The sequence below is a fragment of the Triticum urartu genome, chromosome 2, assembly GCF_003073215.2.
Source record: "Triticum urartu cultivar G1812 chromosome 2, Tu2.1, whole genome shotgun sequence".
Lineage (NCBI taxonomy): Eukaryota > Viridiplantae > Streptophyta > Magnoliopsida > Poales > Poaceae > Triticum > Triticum urartu.
In genome coordinates this window covers 318856932-318875812 of record NC_053023.1, presented here as the reverse complement: position 1 = coordinate 318875812, position 18881 = coordinate 318856932, and the positions used below count along the sequence as shown (strand labels likewise).

At 45.8% G+C, this 18881-nt stretch overlaps 1 protein-coding gene across 2 annotated transcripts; it reads left to right on the top strand.

Annotated features, from left to right (window-relative positions):
* Positions 1–1033: 1033 nt before the first annotated feature.
* On the top strand, positions 1034–18674 carry LOC125537155 (WD40 repeat-containing protein HOS15-like). Of its 2 annotated transcripts, none has more exons than XM_048700460.1 (14): positions 1034–1338; positions 3271–3416; positions 3486–3828; positions 5552–5634; positions 5733–5779; positions 6194–6341; positions 6556–6619; positions 6863–7021; positions 7103–7224; positions 8721–8795; positions 16862–16915; positions 17001–17074; positions 17963–18037; positions 18125–18674. In XM_048700460.1, the coding sequence occupies exons 1-14, from the start codon at positions 1278–1280 to the stop codon at positions 18342–18344; spliced, it is 1671 nt and encodes a 556-aa protein (XP_048556417.1). In that variant the 5' UTR covers positions 1034–1277; the 3' UTR covers positions 18345–18674. The 2 variants fall into 2 exon arrangements, with proteins under 2 accessions (XP_048556417.1, XP_048556415.1); XM_048700458.1 differs by having other exon boundaries at positions 5543–5634.
* The last annotated feature ends 207 nt before the right edge of the window (positions 18675–18881 follow it).

The window sequence follows — 18881 nt, the reverse complement described above, 5'->3', positions numbered from 1 at the left end:
CATCCATGGAGTTTGTAGCAAAGAGATCACGATATAAATTGCTAAATCTGAGAGTGAATTAAGCAGGACAAAGAATTATATTATGCAGGAATCCCACCAAACAATTCACCACAAAATATCACCTCGATCGAAAAGCGTGAATGCGGAGAGATCGGAGGTGCAACAATGGCGGATGAGAAGGTCTTTCTCTCCAAGCAATTGTGTTAGAAAGGTGAGCATAGCGAGGATTGGTTCACACACTACTCCTCTTTGTTCCCATCCTTAACCGTTGACACTGCCGCCACCTCCTCCTCCTTCACATCGTCTGCCCCCGCGTTCCCATAGATCCGTCAGCTCGGCTGTCGCTATGATTCACGAGACAATCACACACACACCAGAACGTAAAGATTAACACCTATGTAGTCAACCAAAACATCGATAGGCGAGAAGAGAGAACCTACACATCAGACATGGGCACATCAGGAAGCAAGATGAATATGAAGATGAATTGAGCGAAGTTAGGCAAGCGAGAAAGAGTTGTCCACTACAATGATAAGGGGAAGAGAATGACATGAAGTAATGATGAGTTGATGACCACAGACCATCTCCGTGAGAGCAGAGAATATGAAGATGAATTGAGCGAAGTTAGGCAAGCGAGAAAGAGCTGTCCACTACAATGATAAAGGGAAAAGAATGGCATGAAGTAATGATGAGTTGATGACCACAGACCATCTTCGTGAGAGCAGAGAAACTGAGGCCCATTTATCGGACCGATTAAACGAGAAGGCATCCAGGTCGATCATCGGAGAAGCTGCCCAGAGACATGGGACAACTATAACGCACATGATGACATGATAAATATGCTACTGTGTGCATAATAGGATGATCAAGCGATCTGATGCGTTGGCACGCAGAATACGATAACGGATGAGCTTAAATCTATTGTTTTTTTCTTAATTCAGAACGTTCTATATGACGGTTGATAAATAAAATAACCATGTACAAATAATTCTTAGTAGGAGTATAATACTAGTATAAAGCTGGCGTAACGGCGTTGGACTATTGGGTGAGGAGTTGCGGAGTTCGCGACTGTGGAGCACTTCCGAACAAGCCCTAGAGCCAGAAGAGTAATTTCATATTTGCATCCCGCTCCGCTTCATCCCCGGTTTCGCCCATCGATTTCCTTGCCTCGTCCCCTCTCCGTCTCTCTCTCACATCTTCCTTCTTCCCGACCCCCGACCGCATCACCGCGCGCTGCGCGCCCGCTACATCCGGCGGCGCTCTCGCGTTGGCCGACGATGGGAGCGATAACCTCGGCGGAGCTCAACTTCCTCGTCTTCCGCTACCTACAGGAGTCCGGTCCGTAACTAGACCCATTCCTTCCTGCCACGTTTTTATTTGGTTATTAGGTCGAGAGAATCTGGCATGCTTTGCGCGGATTTAGGGGTTAGGGGCCTTTGTGCTGCAGATGGCGAGATTTTTGTGGATTCGCGTGTTACATAGGAAAATAGGGATCTGGTAATGCTGAATGCTGCATATGATGCGTCTAGAGCTTGTGTTTTGCGACTTTTAGATTGGGATTGTGGTTTCAGGTTTTGCAATGCTATTTCTCTTATTAATTACCTTTTAGTTTTCATTCCTTTTCAGATTAGGGTTTTAGATAGCTTTGCTCATAGTGGAACTTAATCGATTAGTTTCAGGAAATTAATTGTGCTTTTGGTGCTAATTCGTCCACCTCCGCGGCTGTATTGGTTTTACTGACCTCAAATGCAGAAATTCATACAATCCCTCAGAAGACAAAACCATCGAAATAGTGCTATCGGTTGTTTCTTATTTGGGTTTGTTGATTTCTTTAAGCACCTGTTACTCATCGGTGCATTGTGGGGACGGTTTAATGCTGGGATTTCTGAACATTTTTCTTTCGAGATTGTATTTATGACTGAACTGAAACTAGAGCAGGGAATAGCAGGATGCCTATGTTTCCAATACAGAAATCCTTAACAGAACAGAGCACAGACAATAGGGCCAACTATTGATCTTACTTTCCCTCAATAAATAGTTTGGATTGGATAAACAATCCTACTTTCATTCCAATCATAAAACAAGGGAAAAGATCAAGGGAGAAAACCCTTCCAAGAAAACTAGTAACCAAACCCTGACGAACTTGCATTTGTTGAGCGAAAAGAAGAGTACTTTTTTCTTTTGATATTGTATTTCTGAACTTTGTCCAGCTTGTCATGCTCTACTGTGCAGCTGTTTGTTACTCCCTCTGTTCCATAATTTGAACTAAAACCACGACAATAGTTATGGAACGAAGGGAGTGTTATTCTTTAGGATATTTTTTTGTACCCTTCTAGAATTGCTGGCATATGTAGTTATTATATGGTTGAACACATGGTTTTCTGTTCTCATTGATAAGGCCATGTTTGGTTCATGGGAAAACGACAGAAAAAGCAAAGGAATACTGTTCACATGGGGAATTTTCCCTTTGTGCCGTTTGATTCATGGGAACGGCCATAGGAATTTTACAGGATAGGGACGCCTTTCCCATACTTACTAAGAAATTCTTAAAAATTGCAAACATCCACTCCCGTTTCTTTTTTGGCTCTCCGCTTAAGACCGAGGCACTGCAACCTCCGTAGCAGTGGCTCACTTGGCGCCATGGAGCCCTTCGAAGAGACAGGGGAATGAAGTCACGGAGTGCAAGAAAGTTCCAGGAGTCGTAGGCCAGCTATGCATGGAGGGGCTCCGTGAATTATGTAAATGGTATTGTGGCAACAAGCTGGACATGGTACTGGCAGAGGTTTGTGTGCTGGGCGCCATTGTGAAGAGGGAGGAGAGGGGGTGGTGGTGGTGGTGGTGGTGGTGGTGTTCTGTTGAGCCACGGTGAAGATAAAAAGCTTGATGAACTGAGGATGAGGATAAGAATGATGTATCGTGTGGTGGAGAAATAACATGTTTTCTTTTCTTAAAGCATGCCCGCGATTGTTGTTTGGTGTATATATATGCAGGGAGCCAAGGAGTACCATTCGTTAGCTCACTGAAGTATGAGCTTAAGATTTAATTATTTTCCCTATAGTTTCTTAATGTGGTGTTTACAATTATGCAAGTACTTCATGTGCACAAATCCTTTGTTTCACTTTCCCGCTTGTGATATTTTCCTGTGTTTTTGCAATCCTCTGTTTTGAATCTGGATTCCTTCCCTATTCTTGTATTTTTTTGCTATTCCTGTTTTTGAATTCCTGCATTCCAAACGGGGCCTAACTGTGTCTCTTCCAACTAACTTTCCAGGTTTTGTTCATGCTGCATTTACTTTAGGTTATGAAGCAGGGATACATAAAGGTGGGATAGATGGAAATATTGTCCCTCCTGGTGCTCTTATCACTATCGTGCAGAAAGGCCTCCAGTACATAGAATTAGAAGCAAATACTGATGAAGTAAGTATGTTTATCTCATACTTCTAGTGTGGCTGATGTATGGTACATCATGCACTTTTCTTGTTTCAGAATGATCAAGAAGTTGAGAAGGATTTTGCTCTTCTGGAACCTCTTGAAATCATCACAAAAGATGTTGAAGAGTTGCAACAGATTGTGAAGAAGAGGAAAAGGGGGAGGCTTCAAATTGATTGTGACAAGGACAAGGGGAAAGCGAAAGAGTGCATCGAGGAGCATGAACATCGTCTTGGTGGTGAACGGGAGCGAGAGCGCCATGACAAAGAAAAAGACCAAGAGATGGAAAGAGATAGAACTGAAAGAGACAAGGTGCAAGAGAAAGAGAAGGAAAGGGAAAAACAACACACAGATCATATTGATAAGGTTAAGCATGAAGAAGATCCCCTTGCCAGTGGAGGTAATTTATTTTTAGCTGTTCCGTTCCCATTCTACCACTCCTTTTTGCAATATATTTTAGCTAACTATTAGTAAAACTCAAATGACTATATGCTGGATTATTTCTGGCCCATGTATAATGCTTCATAACTATAATTGATTTATGCTGTTGTTTCCTAATTTTGGTGAGCACTGTTTAAATGATAGGGCTAGCAAGTTTTCACGTGATGCAATAATTTTACAGTTCTTGGTGTGAACAAGTAAACATTGTGACACAGCATGCAAAATATTTTTAAAGAGTAACTCAGCATGCAAAATATATATGTAGGAATGATATGGTAAGCGTTAGTGTAGAATGGGGTATTGTACACCCCTAGTAAAATTGTGTATGGAATTTAGTAGTTTTGGATTAGTGTAGTAAAACAGTGGCCTGGATAGTAAAAAGATTAATCAAAAGTCACTACATTTTTGTACACCATTTTACTAGGGTTGTAGAATAGCTATTCTACACTCGTGGCATCTTTTAGGTTTGCCATCGATTAGTCTTTCATTTGTCTAATTGCACTGAGACTAGTCCATTACCACCTGATGACTTTGTACTGCATACTGCACTTAAACCTGACTAATCATGCCTGATGCCCATGATTAGTACTGCATGCTACGCTTAAAGCTGACTAATCATGCCTGATGCCCATGATGAAAAAAAAGGGCAACCCGGTGCATGTAGCCCCCGCTTGTGCAGGGTCCGGGGAAGGGTCCGACCACTTTGGGTCTATTGTATGCAGCCTTTCCCTACATTTCTGGAAGAGGCTGTTTCCGGACTTGAACCCGTGACCTCATGGTCACAAGGCAGCAGCTTTACCACTGCGCCAAGGCTCCCCTTCTTGATGCCCATGATGAGTAGTAACAAAATTAAAAGTTGATACTGTGTATGCATCCTTTTTTTTGCGTTCATGGGGCATTTTGGTTTTAGGGAATCTACATCTTACTCACCAACCAATATCTTTTTGGTATTATAAATAGTTAGGAAGCTATAGCATTTTCATACATCTAAGGTTAAATTAGAAGGTTAACTATTCATGAAGTGACGTTTTGATACCCCTGCTCAGCTGGATCCATATTAGTGTGAGCATTACCATGGTTCATTAATTGAATCCCAATAGAGGGCAGACCTTTCAACGGAGATAGCATGGGGTGGTATAGTCGGGGGGGGGGGGGGTTAATAAATAGCAACCGGGTGGTAAAAAATCCGCGTTAATATATGTATGCATATATTCTAAATGTCAGATGTAGCGGCTGAAATAGCTGATATATTCTGCAAATACTGGTACCCACACAAATGACACTGACTCAACTTCGTGATCCAAAAAAGGCTTTCTGATCTATTCCACCATGATTTTCTATTCGTAGTTCCTGATATGTATCCATACAATAACTCTATTATCGCCGTCGCATGGACGTTGGAGCTGATTTAGGACAATGTCCCCTTTCTTGGACATATCATCCATCTTATTAAAATAAGATGATACTAATGTAACTCTAGGAGTAACAGTTTCTGACATGATTTAAAGCAAGCAGTAGCCCCCTGTGAATTTACTTTTTCTTGGTATCTCAGTTTCTGTATTAGCGTTTCAGAGAGCTTCCCGTTATATCATGTCTCAATATGTTTTAAATTTAGTTGTGTGGAGGACCAGGGCCTTATTCATCGTACTATTGTATTGTCTACTGATATGTAGTTACCTCAGGTCCTAAACCAATGGATGTAAGTACAACTTCTCATGAAATTTTTAGTGCGGATGTAACCGTTTTGGAAGGACACAGTTCAGAGGTTAGTAGGTTCTTCTAGTGCTTAGATGTTTTTCACTGTCAAATAGATTCATCAACCCTCTTATAACTTCCTGTTTCTCTTGCATTCGTTTGCTTTAGGTTTTTGCTTGTGCATGGAGTCCAGCTGGTTCTCTTCTAGCTTCTGGGTGGGTCATCTGCTCTATTGTATAGATAGTTGTGTTCTTGTATTGACTTGTAGTTGTAGCCCCCTCACGCGTTCAGTTTTATCATGGCATCAAATTGCCAAGTAATTTATATGTTAATAATTATAGTGTCCGTTGTTTTGATTATTCTTTTTGCCCAAGTCTTTTTGAGATGCATGCTGAGTTCCTGATTGCAGCATGACCTGTCAAGATCGAACGAGTGGAGATCTCCTTTCGTTGTAATATCTGGCTTCTCAAATTCAAACCTGATAATTTGCATTTTTCTTTCATATACTCATTCTATCCCATCCCTCATCGTATTTGTGAATCTCTAGTCTATATTTGCCTTCTTGTAGTTACAAAGTTGTTTATTGTATGCATCCTCGTTGAGTTATACTGCTATTTTGTTCTTGCTAGGTCAGGAGACTCAACTGCTAGAATTTGGACAATTCCTGATGGTCCATGTGGTTCCATTCAATCCTCTCCTGCAAGTGTTCATGTTTTGAAACATTTTAAGGGTAGGACCAACGAGAAGAGCAAGGATGTCACCACACTTGACTGGAATGTAGGTTCCTTGATGCTGTATACTTTTCTATTCATAATTCCTTATTTGCGAATTGTGTTTTGGTCAAAATTAATCTAGAGTACAATGTTGTATTGGCAGCCACATCTATTTTGGCCAACTTGTTCATTTTTTCATTATCCAATGCCACCTTTCACCTCTAGGTTCATTACTAAGCCATGTTATCTTGTAAAATTTGGCCTGTCATCCATGCCAGGGGGAAGGAACACTATTAGCCACGGGCTCCTATGATGGCCAGGCAAGAATATGGAGTAGGGACGGTAAGAAGTCACTATCTTGTGTGTGTGGGTGTGCGTGCACAGTGTGTGTTAGCCTTTGCCTTAAACTCTGTTTAATAGACATCGATAATAAATTATTTTCCCTAATATGGGCTGGGTCAATAATTTCATCTTACCCGAACAAGAGTTGTCAGAACTTGGATGGGCCTTAAAGCATGGTCATAGTGTGCCTCCTGCTGATTTTGTGCATTCTTTCATTCTTATCTATCTGAACGAATATTTCAGGAGAGTTAAAGCAGACTTTATTCAAACACAAGGGACCTATATTTTCTTTGAAATGGAATAGGAAAGGTGATTTTCTTCTAAGTGGCAGCGTAGACAAAACTGCTATTGTCTGGGATACAAAGACATGGGAGTGCAAGCAGCAATTTGAATTTCATTCAGGTATAGTTTGCATGGTCCAGTTGTCTTTGACATGACAAAATGTGTAGCACAGAAACTAACTTGTCCTCGTTCTTCATGTAGCTCCAACACTAGATGTTGATTGGCGAAACAACAACTCTTTTGCAACATGCTCAACTGATAACATGATCTATGTTTGCAAGATTGGGGATCCACGCCCAGTTAAAACATTCAGTGGCCATCAAGTAAGATTTCTTAAACATGACATGCTATTTTGCAATGTGCTAGCGAAGTGCCTGTGTGTTGCTACAGAACACAATGAATGGGCGTATAGAGGCATTGATCAAAGGCATTCACCTTTGGCTCACAACAAATGTCGGTGTCTTTCTCCCGCTTCCACCCTCTCCTGCAAATGCTATGCACCCTTTTGATCCTCTTTCTCCTCACAGCGTCTCCTTATCTACCCTTATAACAGAAGAAGACAAAGAATTGTCATCCTCCTCCCTTCATCCCTACCTGCCCATCTCTCGGCTCTGCCATTGTATCACCACTCCGCTCCGCCATTGTCATGCAAATCGCTTTAGCAGATAGAATAATTTGATCTTTTTCATGTCTGAATAGAACATCCCGAGAATAAAAGAAAGTTCAAGACCTAGTTATTTTCCAATATATCACAGGGTACTTTATGAAGGCTCATTCAAACTATAAAAATGCTTTTCATTTCTAGTACAAACTTGAAATATAGCCGATAGTTGATAACATCACATCGTGTTAGTTCTCAAACAATTTGGCCAATCAGGTGATAAAGAACAGAGATAAATCTTTTCCTGCATCTTTGGCACCTACCATCCAGCTGAACCCAAAGTTCCACGACAAGCTGTGCGTAGGCATCGTGAACCCCGGAGTAGGTCTTTATATGACCGTGTCGTGGAGTGCAGTATCGCTCAAATCCCACACCTCGCCCGACAAGGAGGATGGTATCAACTTGGGATGGCTGTGGCACCAAGGTAGACTCACCAGTCGGTGCAGACCGACTCCACCAAGTTCTGTCAGCTGCAAGGTGACCCATCTAGAGGATATCGTGCTCCGGCAGCAGTGAGCACGGAGAAGGTCACCCTCCGGCCATGGCAAGCTTGGGATAGTCCAGATTAGTCTCCGACGAGTGGGGAGCCACATGAGGCCATAGGGATTCTGTGGATGGTGGAGGGAGGCTGCGGCTGGGTATGCTGGTTCATGGGGTTGTTGTAAAGATAGGCTTCTTGGGGTTCGAACTGTGCGAAATTCTTTCTGTGTTGCGTGTGCCTTTTCTTGGCTTGATCCTTACAACCAAAAAACTGATGTGGAAATTCTCAATAGTATTCTTCCGCAGTTAGTAAGTTCCCCAAAGTATGAATATTATATTATATCAAATGAAAATCATTTCATGTTGGTGGGTTAGTTTTACAAGTCATCCTTTTTTCCCCTTCATATTCTAGAATAACTGATCAATTAATTCCATCTCTTCACCATTTTGTTTGGATGACTATCTTCATTTGTCCATACATAAATTGCTTGGCTAGATAATTTTAGATGCTACCGGGAATTATTGAGTATAATCACTGAGCAGCTATTAGTTATATAGCTTCATAATGTTTGTCCTAATAAGTTACAGTACCATTCTTGTCCATGAAAATATAATTAATATTTTTTTACTTAAAAAGTATTGGCGTAGTAGCCACCTGACTATAAATACACTGTCCAGAGTGAAGTTAATGCTATCAAGTGGGATCCAACTGGTTCTTTGTTGGCTTCTTGTTCTGATGATTGGACTGCAAAGGTATCATCTTGCTTTCTGTACAGTAGTTAATAGTTTTTCTAGTTCTTGCATCATTGTGTACAAGACATCACGAACTAATAATTCAGGCTCCCTGTCGGCTGTTTTGTTTTGGTTATTTTTTCATTGTCTTGCTATTGAGTAATGTATTACTGTATGTTACCTTGCATTTTCCATTTTTTCCTAGATGTATAAGTATCTCAACTGTCTATTTGAGTGAAACAAACACCTACAGCCATTAAACTATTTGGGACGGTGCAATTTTGTGCTTTAACTCTGAAAATACTCATTTAAGTTAACAAACTTGTCTATATGGTGCACAGTCCTAAATACACGAGGCCTCCGTAACACATATCTGCTAGCTCCGGTCCACTAGTTTACTCGTTGGGGTGTAAGTAGGGGATTGGAAACTGTAAAAAAGCCTCAAGTCTTCCATCAATTTTAGGAAGCTGAGGAGCAACTGATGCAAAGGACGACGAGCTTACCTTTACAGGCCTGCATGCCTGCCCCCTCGTGGAGGTGATGTTCGTGGATAGCGGTTTGCGCACAGAGAAGAGCTAGTTGCGAGGGTTTGAATGGTGATGTAGGTTTGCCTGGCCGTGACAGATGTTGCATGAGAGCCTGGCATATGGAAACATGCTTGCATCGAGAGATGAGAGCATGGCTAGGGTTCGTCAAAGCAAGGACTTGTCTTCTTGTACGCCCCCTTTGCCATGTCCTTGGTCACATCCGCCATCTTGCTGTTGATCACGATGACAACAAAGTATCCTGACGACAGCTCTAGCAGGTTCGGATAGGCAAGGTGCGCGAAAACTCAGAGCTCTCGAAAATAGAGGGATTCTGATAGTGAGCCTATGACAACGAGATTGTCACACCTTGCATGTTGTGACAACGAGTGCGATGGCTTAGACTCTCGAAACTGGAGGATGTGGTGGTGGTACTAACGCCACTGTGTTACTAGGTAGGAGAAGAACAGTGGCGGAGAGCAGCGTGGAGACATTGGGGTTGGCCACAAGGTTGTTTGTCCGTGGGGTTATGGGCCATGAACTTCTGGAGAACGTGAACTGCGCGTCTTCGTGCTCTTTGCATGATTACTTGTCTTGGGGGTGGGGTGGGGGTGGGGGTGGGGGTGGGGTGGTGTTGAATAAAAGATATCAAAAATTAATCCTTTCTAGTGGGAAGGATTTAAACTAAGTACCCCTAGTTGCATGCAAGTCTATAAATTAAGAGCGGAAGCAAAGTTTGCAATAAGTTAAGTAGTAAGGGGAAGAGATCGCACACAGGTGATCTTACCTGAGGTTTGGATTGTTGGTGCAATCTTACTCATTGGCGGAGGTTTGTATACAAAATCCTACAACCACAAAGGTCTTGGCTCGCTATGCCACCAAGGGCCTAGTCCACCTATTCCACCATGGCAACCACAAAGGGAGCCTCACTTGTGGTAGATCTTCACACAAAGAGACGCTCTCTAGTCCTTTACAAACTTCCTGACTCTTTCACACATGAAGGCTCTCAAGTGACTCTAAGAGCATCTCCACTAGGCCCCCAAGAAGCCCCCCAGGAGCACTTTTCTACCCCCGGCGACAAAAAACCTCTCCACTCACGCCCCCAAAGCCCTGTTTTTCGCCGGAGTTGATTAAAGTTGCGCCCGGCGATCCCACCCCAAACCTAGCCCCCCGGGGGGCAGCTAGGGACGCCGGCGCTGGTCTTTTTGCCTCAAATGGCCCACCTGCAGCCTCTCTTCCGTCGCTTTCTCCTCCCGCCCCGCCTTCTCTCTCCCGTCGCTTTCTCCCCCGCCCTGCCCCGCCTTCTCTCGCCAGCGGGGACCACGTCCGCCGCCCCCGCCTCCTCCGCCCCGCCCGCCTCCTCGCCGCCCCGCCTCCTCCTCGTGCTCGCTGGCCGCCCGGCCTCCTCCTCCGCCACGCCCCGCCCCGCCTCCTCCCCCAGGCGCTCGCTGGCCGCCCCGCCTCCTTCAAGCGGCGCGCCACGGGGAGCTAGGGGGAGTGGAAGCGCGGTCTGCGGCTCCGCCTCACCGGCTGCCTCCCCTACATCTCACAGGCGGCCGCGCAGGGCAAGCCGCCCAAGGAGTGCTCGCCAGCCACACCAGCGTCGCCTGCCTCGACCAGGCCGCGCGCCGCGCCTGCGAGCGTCGCCTCTCCTGCGCCGCGACTCGGCCCGGGCGGCCACGCGCCGTGACTGGAACACCGGTGCGGCGGGCCCTCCTCTTGCCGTCGCTAGCTGCGGCGGGGGCACTGGGCATCGGTGCTCTTCCTCATGGCCGCCTCCGAGGTCCTCCTCGTCTGCCTCGGCCTCCTCGCGCTGTTCCCGCGCTTGGCGCTGCTTCGCCGGCTCGCTGCTGCCTGGGAGGCCAACGACTGGAAGAAATTTCGGTCCCAGACTAATATTCTCGCCGGCAGTCCCCCAAGCGGCGAAAAAAATGCCTCCTGGGGGGCTCAACGGCTGGAGATGCTCTAACCATCTAGGAGGCGCACACCCTCCAGGAGCAACAAGTGTTGGGATTTAGGTCTAACCGTCTAAGAGCATCTCCACTCGCGCCCCCAATAGGCCCCCCCCAGGACGCGTTTTTTCCCGTCGGCGCTCCGCTGCTAGAAAGGCCATTTCCCCGTCGGAAAGAGAGGGTTTCGCCGCGGCAGCCTCCATCCCGCTCCTGGGCCAGCTTTCCAGCGCTCCGGCCACGCAGGCGGGGGATACCGGCGGCTGCGCACCCACCACGCCCGCCAGGTGTTCGGTGATTTGCCTGTTCGGCGATGGACTCCGACGACGAGGAGGCGTTTGCGGCGCTACTGGAGGAGGAAGACGAGGCCGACACCCAGGACGAAGAGCACCTCATGATCCTCGCCGCTCTGGCCAGCCTGTTCGCGAGCAATGCAAAGCCGCGGCGAGGTGGCTCGGCGCCGGGCCGCCATAAGAGCAAGCAGAGGCATCAACTGGAGGGCTATTGCTTGCTCTACGCCGACTACTTCGCGGATGCTCCACTGCACGGCGAGAAAGTATTTCGGCGCCGTTATCGGATGAGCCGAAAGCTCTTCCTCAGGATTGTGAATGCCATCCAGGAGTTCGGCAACTACTTCATTTGCAAGAAGGATTGCATCGGCAAAGTTGGATTCTCCTCACTCCAGAAGTGCACGACAACTATGAGGATGCTTGCATACGGAGCTCCCGGAGATATACTAGAAGACCATGGACGCATGGCCAAGTCCACCACCATTGAGTGTTTGTACAAGTTCTGCAGGGCAGTGGTGGCAATGTTTGAACCACAATACTTGCGATCACCCAATTCTGAAGACACCGCTCGGATCCCAGCACAGAATGCAGCAAGAGGATTTCCTGGGATGCTTGGAAGCATCGACTGCATGCATTGGGCATGGAAAAACTGTCCATTTGCTTGGCAGGGGATGTACAAATGCGCCAAAGGAGCTTGCAGTGTGGTACTTGAGGCAGTGGCCACACAAGACCTCTGGATTTGGCACTCCTTTGGCATGCCAGGAATTCACAATGACATTAACGTACTGCAGTGCTCGAATGTCTTTGCCAAGCTTGTTGAAGGTCATGCTCCTCCGGTGAACTTCGACGTCAATGGGCGCCACTACAACAAGGGATACTACCTGGGGTGAATAGTCCTACCAAAATCCAAGGACAGATCACCTACTTGGTGAAGACTTTGGTCTAGGATCTGTTCTTGGATTTCAAGCCAAAGTACTTTGCTTGTGCCCCTCTTCATAGTATGGTTGTCCTACACTCAGTGTGAATCACTGGGTTCACCAAAAGCCTAGAAAGTACATACTACAAGACACAAGCTTGAGTTAGGGTCACCATTGATATTCCACTTATAGGCAAGGACTCGTTTAAGAAAATTAGTCCTTATAGCCAACGAGTCCCTGAAATACACTCATTGAAATCATTGGTCCTCTGACTCTCAAATGGTTGCCATAAATCACCAAAACCAGTAGGGTATCTTGGAGATGCACTTTCACAAAGCAAGGCCACTTGAATGAACTCCCCAACAAGATCTTCAATCAAAGCTCAAGAACCCATGGATCTATCTCTCAAGAATCAAAGATAGGTTTACATTACAGCACGAGAGGTGAAATGCAAAGCAAAGGGCTTTCTCAACGAGAGAGAAGGGGGGGGGGGGGGGGGGGGGGGGGGTGCCTCCACAACTTCGTCCATAAAGCCTCCTCCCCCACTCAAGGTATGTGAGGGTCAGTTTATAAAAAAGGTGAAAATCTGATCGTTTGAATAGGAGAAGCACATACCAGGACAGGTTCAGTGTTTAAATCTAGAGCCCTGGAATTGTCCCGTTGACGCCGCCTCCTCGCAGCGCCGCTTCTTCTTACTCGAACGGAGGTGGAAGAAGAAGAACAGTGGACACAAGATTTTCCGGCCGGCGCATGAACGCCGCCACGGGCACACGAACACCCCAATCCTTTTCTTCCTTATAGTGGCTACATGGCTACACACGAGTCCCCCTACAAGCAGTACACAGGGGCTTCTTTTATACCCTACTGCACACAAGCCAGCGGCCACATCCACACACGCACGCACCGGTCACTACCACATGAGCCGGCCACTAACCAACTAACAAACTAGTCTACATGCACGCCCATATCCATGATGACCGGCTGCTTCACAGCTTGTGTAGCTAACTAACTTATCTATGCATAACTAGATAACCAAGTAGCAACACTAACTACTTCTATCTACATGCACACTCAACAGTCCACGACCGCACAAGCTGCGCCACGATCCACATGCAGTGCCCAACTACTCGGTCCACCCTGCTGCTCCACACGGACGACTCGGCCATCACCATGTGCATGGCTTATTGCCAACACTCACCTCCTAAGCCATGACATCGCCGCCGTCGAAGTTGTTGCAGCTCTCGTCGTTGTCGTCGTCACAACCGTGACCCAGCCCGCGGACCCGACCCGGCATCAACGCGGTCGCACCGTGCTCTGTCACGACCCCGGCGACATACGCCGAGCTCCTTCTCCGCCGACGACACACGCCTGGCGTCCCTCTGCGTCCCACACGTCCCGCGCGCACCCGACGCGCCCGATGAGCCCGACCGCACCAAACGCTCACCACGCGCCTCCTCCGCGTCCGCCATGGCAGCCGCCAGCGACAAATGCCGGAAGGATGTAGTCGAACTCGAGCACGGACTCGAGCACAACGGCGACATACGCCTCCTCCCAACGTCAACCGCACGCTCGTACGCGCGCCCGCGGTCCCGACGTGCCAGACGTGCCCGACGCGTCCAGTGCGCACCCATAACATGCACCGGTCGCGCCGAGCTCGCCGCCACGGCTTATTGCCCTGTACATGCCGCCATGACGCTGTGTGTCGTTGGAGCCGCCACCACGCAGGTCCTCCGCGGCCTCCTTACCATGCCGCCGCAGCCACCGCGGCCTCCTTGCCGCGTCGCGCACCTCCATAGACCGACACACGGCCCGGAGCTTCACCGCGCAGCCGCCGACGAACGCCGCCACCGCCGGCACGCCTCCGGCAAGGGGACGACACCCAAGATGAACCAGCTCATGATACCAATTGTTGACGCCGCCTCCTCGCAGCGCCGCTTCTTCTTACTCGAACGGAGGTGGAAGAAGAAGAACAGTGGACACAAGATTTTTCGGCCGGCGCACGAACGCCGCCACGGGCGCACGAACACCCCAATCCTTTTCTTCCTTACAGTGGCTACATGGCTACACACGGGTCCCCCTACAAGCAGTACACAGGGGCTTCTTTTATACCCGACTGCACACACAAGCCAGCGGCCACATCCACACACGCACGCACCGGCCACTACCACATGAGCCGGCCACTAACCAACTAACAAACTAGTCTACATGCACGCCCATATCCATGATGACCGGCTGCTTCACAGCTTGTGTAGCTAACTAACTTATCCATGCATAACTAGATAACCAAGTAGCAGCACTAACTACTTCTATCTACATGCACACTCAACAGTCCACGACTGCACAAGCTGCGCCACGATCCACATGCAGTGCCCAACTACTCGGTCCACCCTGCTGCTCCACACGGACGACTCGGCCATCACCATGTGCATGGCTTATTGCAAACATGTCCAAAGTTCTTGGAGGTACCGGACTGTCCAGAAGCATCTTTGATTTCAGGGGTGCCAGACAAAAGATTTCTTAGAGGTACCGGGACTAGCAGAGTACCCTATGGAAATGAGCTTGGCAGAAATGGTTAACTCCCAGTTCACTATAGCTCAGGAGCACAAAACCTATACTGGAACAACTGGCTGGAGCAAACTATAACCGCTCAAGAATGCCAAATAAGAAATAGCTCGGAGGTACTGGAGCTAACAGAGGTAGTTATAAAACACAGAAAAGCTTTGTTCTGGATGGAACCTTGGAAAATCGCCAGTTTGCTCAGCAGAACTCTCACAACTAACCTAGCCAGTTCCACCGTCCGACTGGTCTGGAGCTATTGGGAGAGAGTAAAATGAGATGGATTAAAGAATTTGAAGTTGAAATCTTAGGGAGCGCCTGTAGTTATTATATAAGGTGTTCATCCCTAGATCTTTTGCATTTGACCCTCTTGATAGCACGGTTGTCCTTGGATTCAATGTGGAATCTTCGATCCACCAAAATCCTGGGAAATTGCAACCTAACTAAGAGCCTTGGGCTACAATCCACTTACCAAATGGACTAAACCTGAAATATACTTAATTGAATGTCTTTTCATCAATCACCAAAACCCACAGGGGGGATATATGCACTTTCAACGATGCCATGCAAGGAACCTCGAGATTGATGCTGCCATCAGCAGGTGCTAAAACAAAATGCTGAAATCAAAGCATTGAAGAAGACCCATGCCACAGTTGTGACCCGTGAATACTCAGCAACATGGGAGATAGTGATCATCTCCATATTGTAGTTAAATGATCAAATTTAAAAATTGGAATTGATGCTAGGATTTAACATCAGCGTACCTGACAGCATGAGCCAACAGTCTTCACGTGTATGCGCTTGCAAGCTATGGACGATGCGGTGTTTGCTCGGAGCCTCGGATGCGGAGGCAAAAGCACGAGCACACATAGGTGACGAATTGGCAAGTGTTTCGTGGGAGAGGCTTTAAGTTTGGTGGAGACAGATAGGTCTTTTCTGGTGGACCAGAACTTAGTGATACTGATGGTGAAGATGGAGGGGTTTGGTGCATATTTTGATCTCCACATATCCCCCCCCCCCCCCGCCGTCTAGTTTTAGTGGACCAGGCTGCCAGGTACATGCCATGTCAGCGGGGGATATAAAATTGGTCAAACTTTATGAAGTTTTGACTTTAGATAAAACTAATATACGAAGATATGGAGGGAGTAGGACCATATGTGCAGCGCAGCACATAAATAAGTTTGTTGACCCAGGCCGGGTTAAGGGACCAAATTGTACCGCTAGTTTAATGGTTGTAGGTGTATTTCACTCTCTAAAGTTGTAATTTGATGGCCTGTTGTGATTATATGGTTTTTGCCGAGTAAAGCTAAGCATTTTCTCAGTATATACATGGCACCAGTTGTACAACGTGTCTAATGAAAAAACACAACCTGGTTTACCAGTACAGAATATTTTGTTAGTTAACCTAAATAATTCTTATTTTCTGTTGCTGATGTCTCAAATGATTCTATCTACTTACAGTTTTAAAAAATCAAGTTATAATCGCTCCACAATAACAGGCAAGAAATGAGAAACATAATTTGAGTCTGAAAGTTCAAAATTATAGGGCCATACAGTCATAAATGACAGGCGCCAGGATGGCAGAGAAAATAATGCCCGAATCGGAAGTTCGCATTATGCATTGAGTTGTGCTTTTGCACCAGATGTCTCGCCGTAATTCAGTATACATTTCTCATTGTAATTATAGGTGGTTTATGTAACCATATGGATTCACAGTAGCCACTGACGTGGACATGCTTTTTGTGTGGCTCAAGTTGCTATATTTGTTCACACTTCACAGAAGCTGACCGTGCGGAGGTGCTTTGTCTTTTTTTCGTAATGAAGTGTTCCTTTTTCTTTTTCCTTTGTCAGATATGGAGTGTGAAGCAGGACAAATGTGTATATGATTTTAAAGAGCATACCAAGGTTTGTCAAATAATCGTTATCCTTGCTTGATCCCTTGAGTTTTCTAAAACTGTCTCCTCTTATCTGCTCAACTGTCTTTTTGCAGGAAATATACACTATTAGATGGAGCCCCACAGGTCCAGGAACAAATAATCCCAATCAACAGCTGCTTTTGGCAAGGTATAATTTGGCATTAGCTCAGAGCCTTTAAAGACAAATAATGCCTTTGTATTTTCATTTCTGACAGTTCACTGTTGTTGGGTCAACTGACCGACCTGTTCTAACATGTATTCCTGACGTTTGAATTATGTGCAGCCTTCAGTGAGTAACCTTGACCAGTTAATCCTGCATGAATTAGTAATAATAAAATTAAACATTGTAAACATATTTTTAATGAAAAATCTCGTGTTACAATTCTGTCTAACAAATTCATTTAGTCTATTAATCAGTGGTCAAATATTGTAAAGTTTGACTGAACATTTTCTGGGACATCATGTATTTTGGAACAGAGGTAGTATATCGTAGGAAACTTGATAGTTGCAGTACATTGCAAAGTGGTTGTTCAGTAAGTTCGCTCTCTCTTACCTGCAATGATATCCACTACAATTTTGGAAATTATCGATGGGTAGTGTGTTGGGTGATTAGTTGTTCTCAGCGTCTACTGTAATCTAGTATTAATGCTTCCTTTGTATGATATGGCACACTAGGCCTCGCTTCAGCGAGAACATATCATCTTGTAAGTGGATAGCCAGCGGTAACAAATTAGCTCATGCCAAATCATGATTTGTACGGAACATGTTTATAGTCCAAGATGATATTATTTCAGCGTCAACTCGTGTTGTAGGCAAGTTCTTGGTCAATGTTTATTTCGGTACAAACTCCTAGTTCACCATTCAGTGGTTTCAGTCTCGGTTTGATAGCGTTGTTTATCCCTTGTGTACAAGATAGTTGGTAAACTAGCAGAATTAGGTATCCGCATTAGGTTCCTTGCTTCTGAGGACAATTTTGCTACCCCGGCAGGTTGCTTGTGTTTATCAGTAATGATGGACTATTTTGTTTTATATGCAGTGCATCGTTTGATTCATCTATCAAGCTATGGGAAGTTGAGCAAGGACACCTTCTGTACAGCTTGGCTGGCCATAGGTACTGATACTAAGGGAAGAAAATTATCGTGAGTTACTGTGTCACACATAGAATGCTAAATTCTTGTCAATTTACAAATGATTACAGGCAGCCAGTTTATTCTGTGGCCTTTAGCCCTGATGGCGAGTACCTGGCTAGTGGGTCGCTGGATCAAAGCCTACATATATGGTCCGTCAAAGAAGGCAGGATCCTGAAGACCTTCAGAGGGAGCGGTGGCATTTTTGAAGTGTGCTGGAACAAAGAAGGCAGCAAGATAGCAGCTTGCTTCTCCAACAATACTGTCTGCGTCATGGATTTCAGGATGTAGTTTCAGCAGAAGATGTACATGTATCAAGCTACAAGGCTAGAATATATGTTCTTCCCATTGTTGGGAAATTGTTAGTCTACTCTAGGTTTTGGATTTAGCTTCCCAGCTGATGTACAGTAGGACCTGACCGCAGTACCATGTAGTGCACAAGCCTCACAAAAGAGCATGTACGGCGCGTTGACATGATGATGTTACTGTGTTGGTGTTGTAGTATGGAGATATTGTGGTGCAATCAAATCATTTGACTTAGGTGATATAGATTAAGATGGCTACAAGTTTATTGGAACATATAGATATTAATGATAATGTCTTGTCAGGATGTATTTTACATGAATATTTGTAGGAATCTGATCATACAAGTAATTGAAACAGTTCAGAGGTGGGTGGAGAAACAGCTCAAAAGCATACTTTCTGCGCTTTTAGAGGATCTAAATCAGTCTTCATTCTTTCAAAGCCCATCGCAGTAAATATGTAAATCCTTTTCATAGAAATTAGTTACTATGATAATGTATATAGCCTGTTTCATCAATGTTGACA

What these genes read in the sequence shown, in the direction of transcription:
- LOC125537155 (XM_048700458.1), top strand. Translation starts at nt 1,278, where the DNA reads ATGGGAGCGATAACCTCGGCGGAGCTCAACTTCCTCGTCTTCCGCTAC. An exon ending in TCACCACACTTGACTGGAAT is followed by an intron (nt 6,342 to 6,555) that starts GTAGGTTCCTTG and finishes CATCCATGCCAG; the next exon opens with GGGGAAGGAACACTATTAGC. An exon ending in ATTTTAAAGAGCATACCAAG is followed by an intron (nt 16,916 to 17,000) that starts GTTTGTCAAATA and finishes GTCTTTTTGCAG; the next exon opens with GAAATATACACTATTAGATG.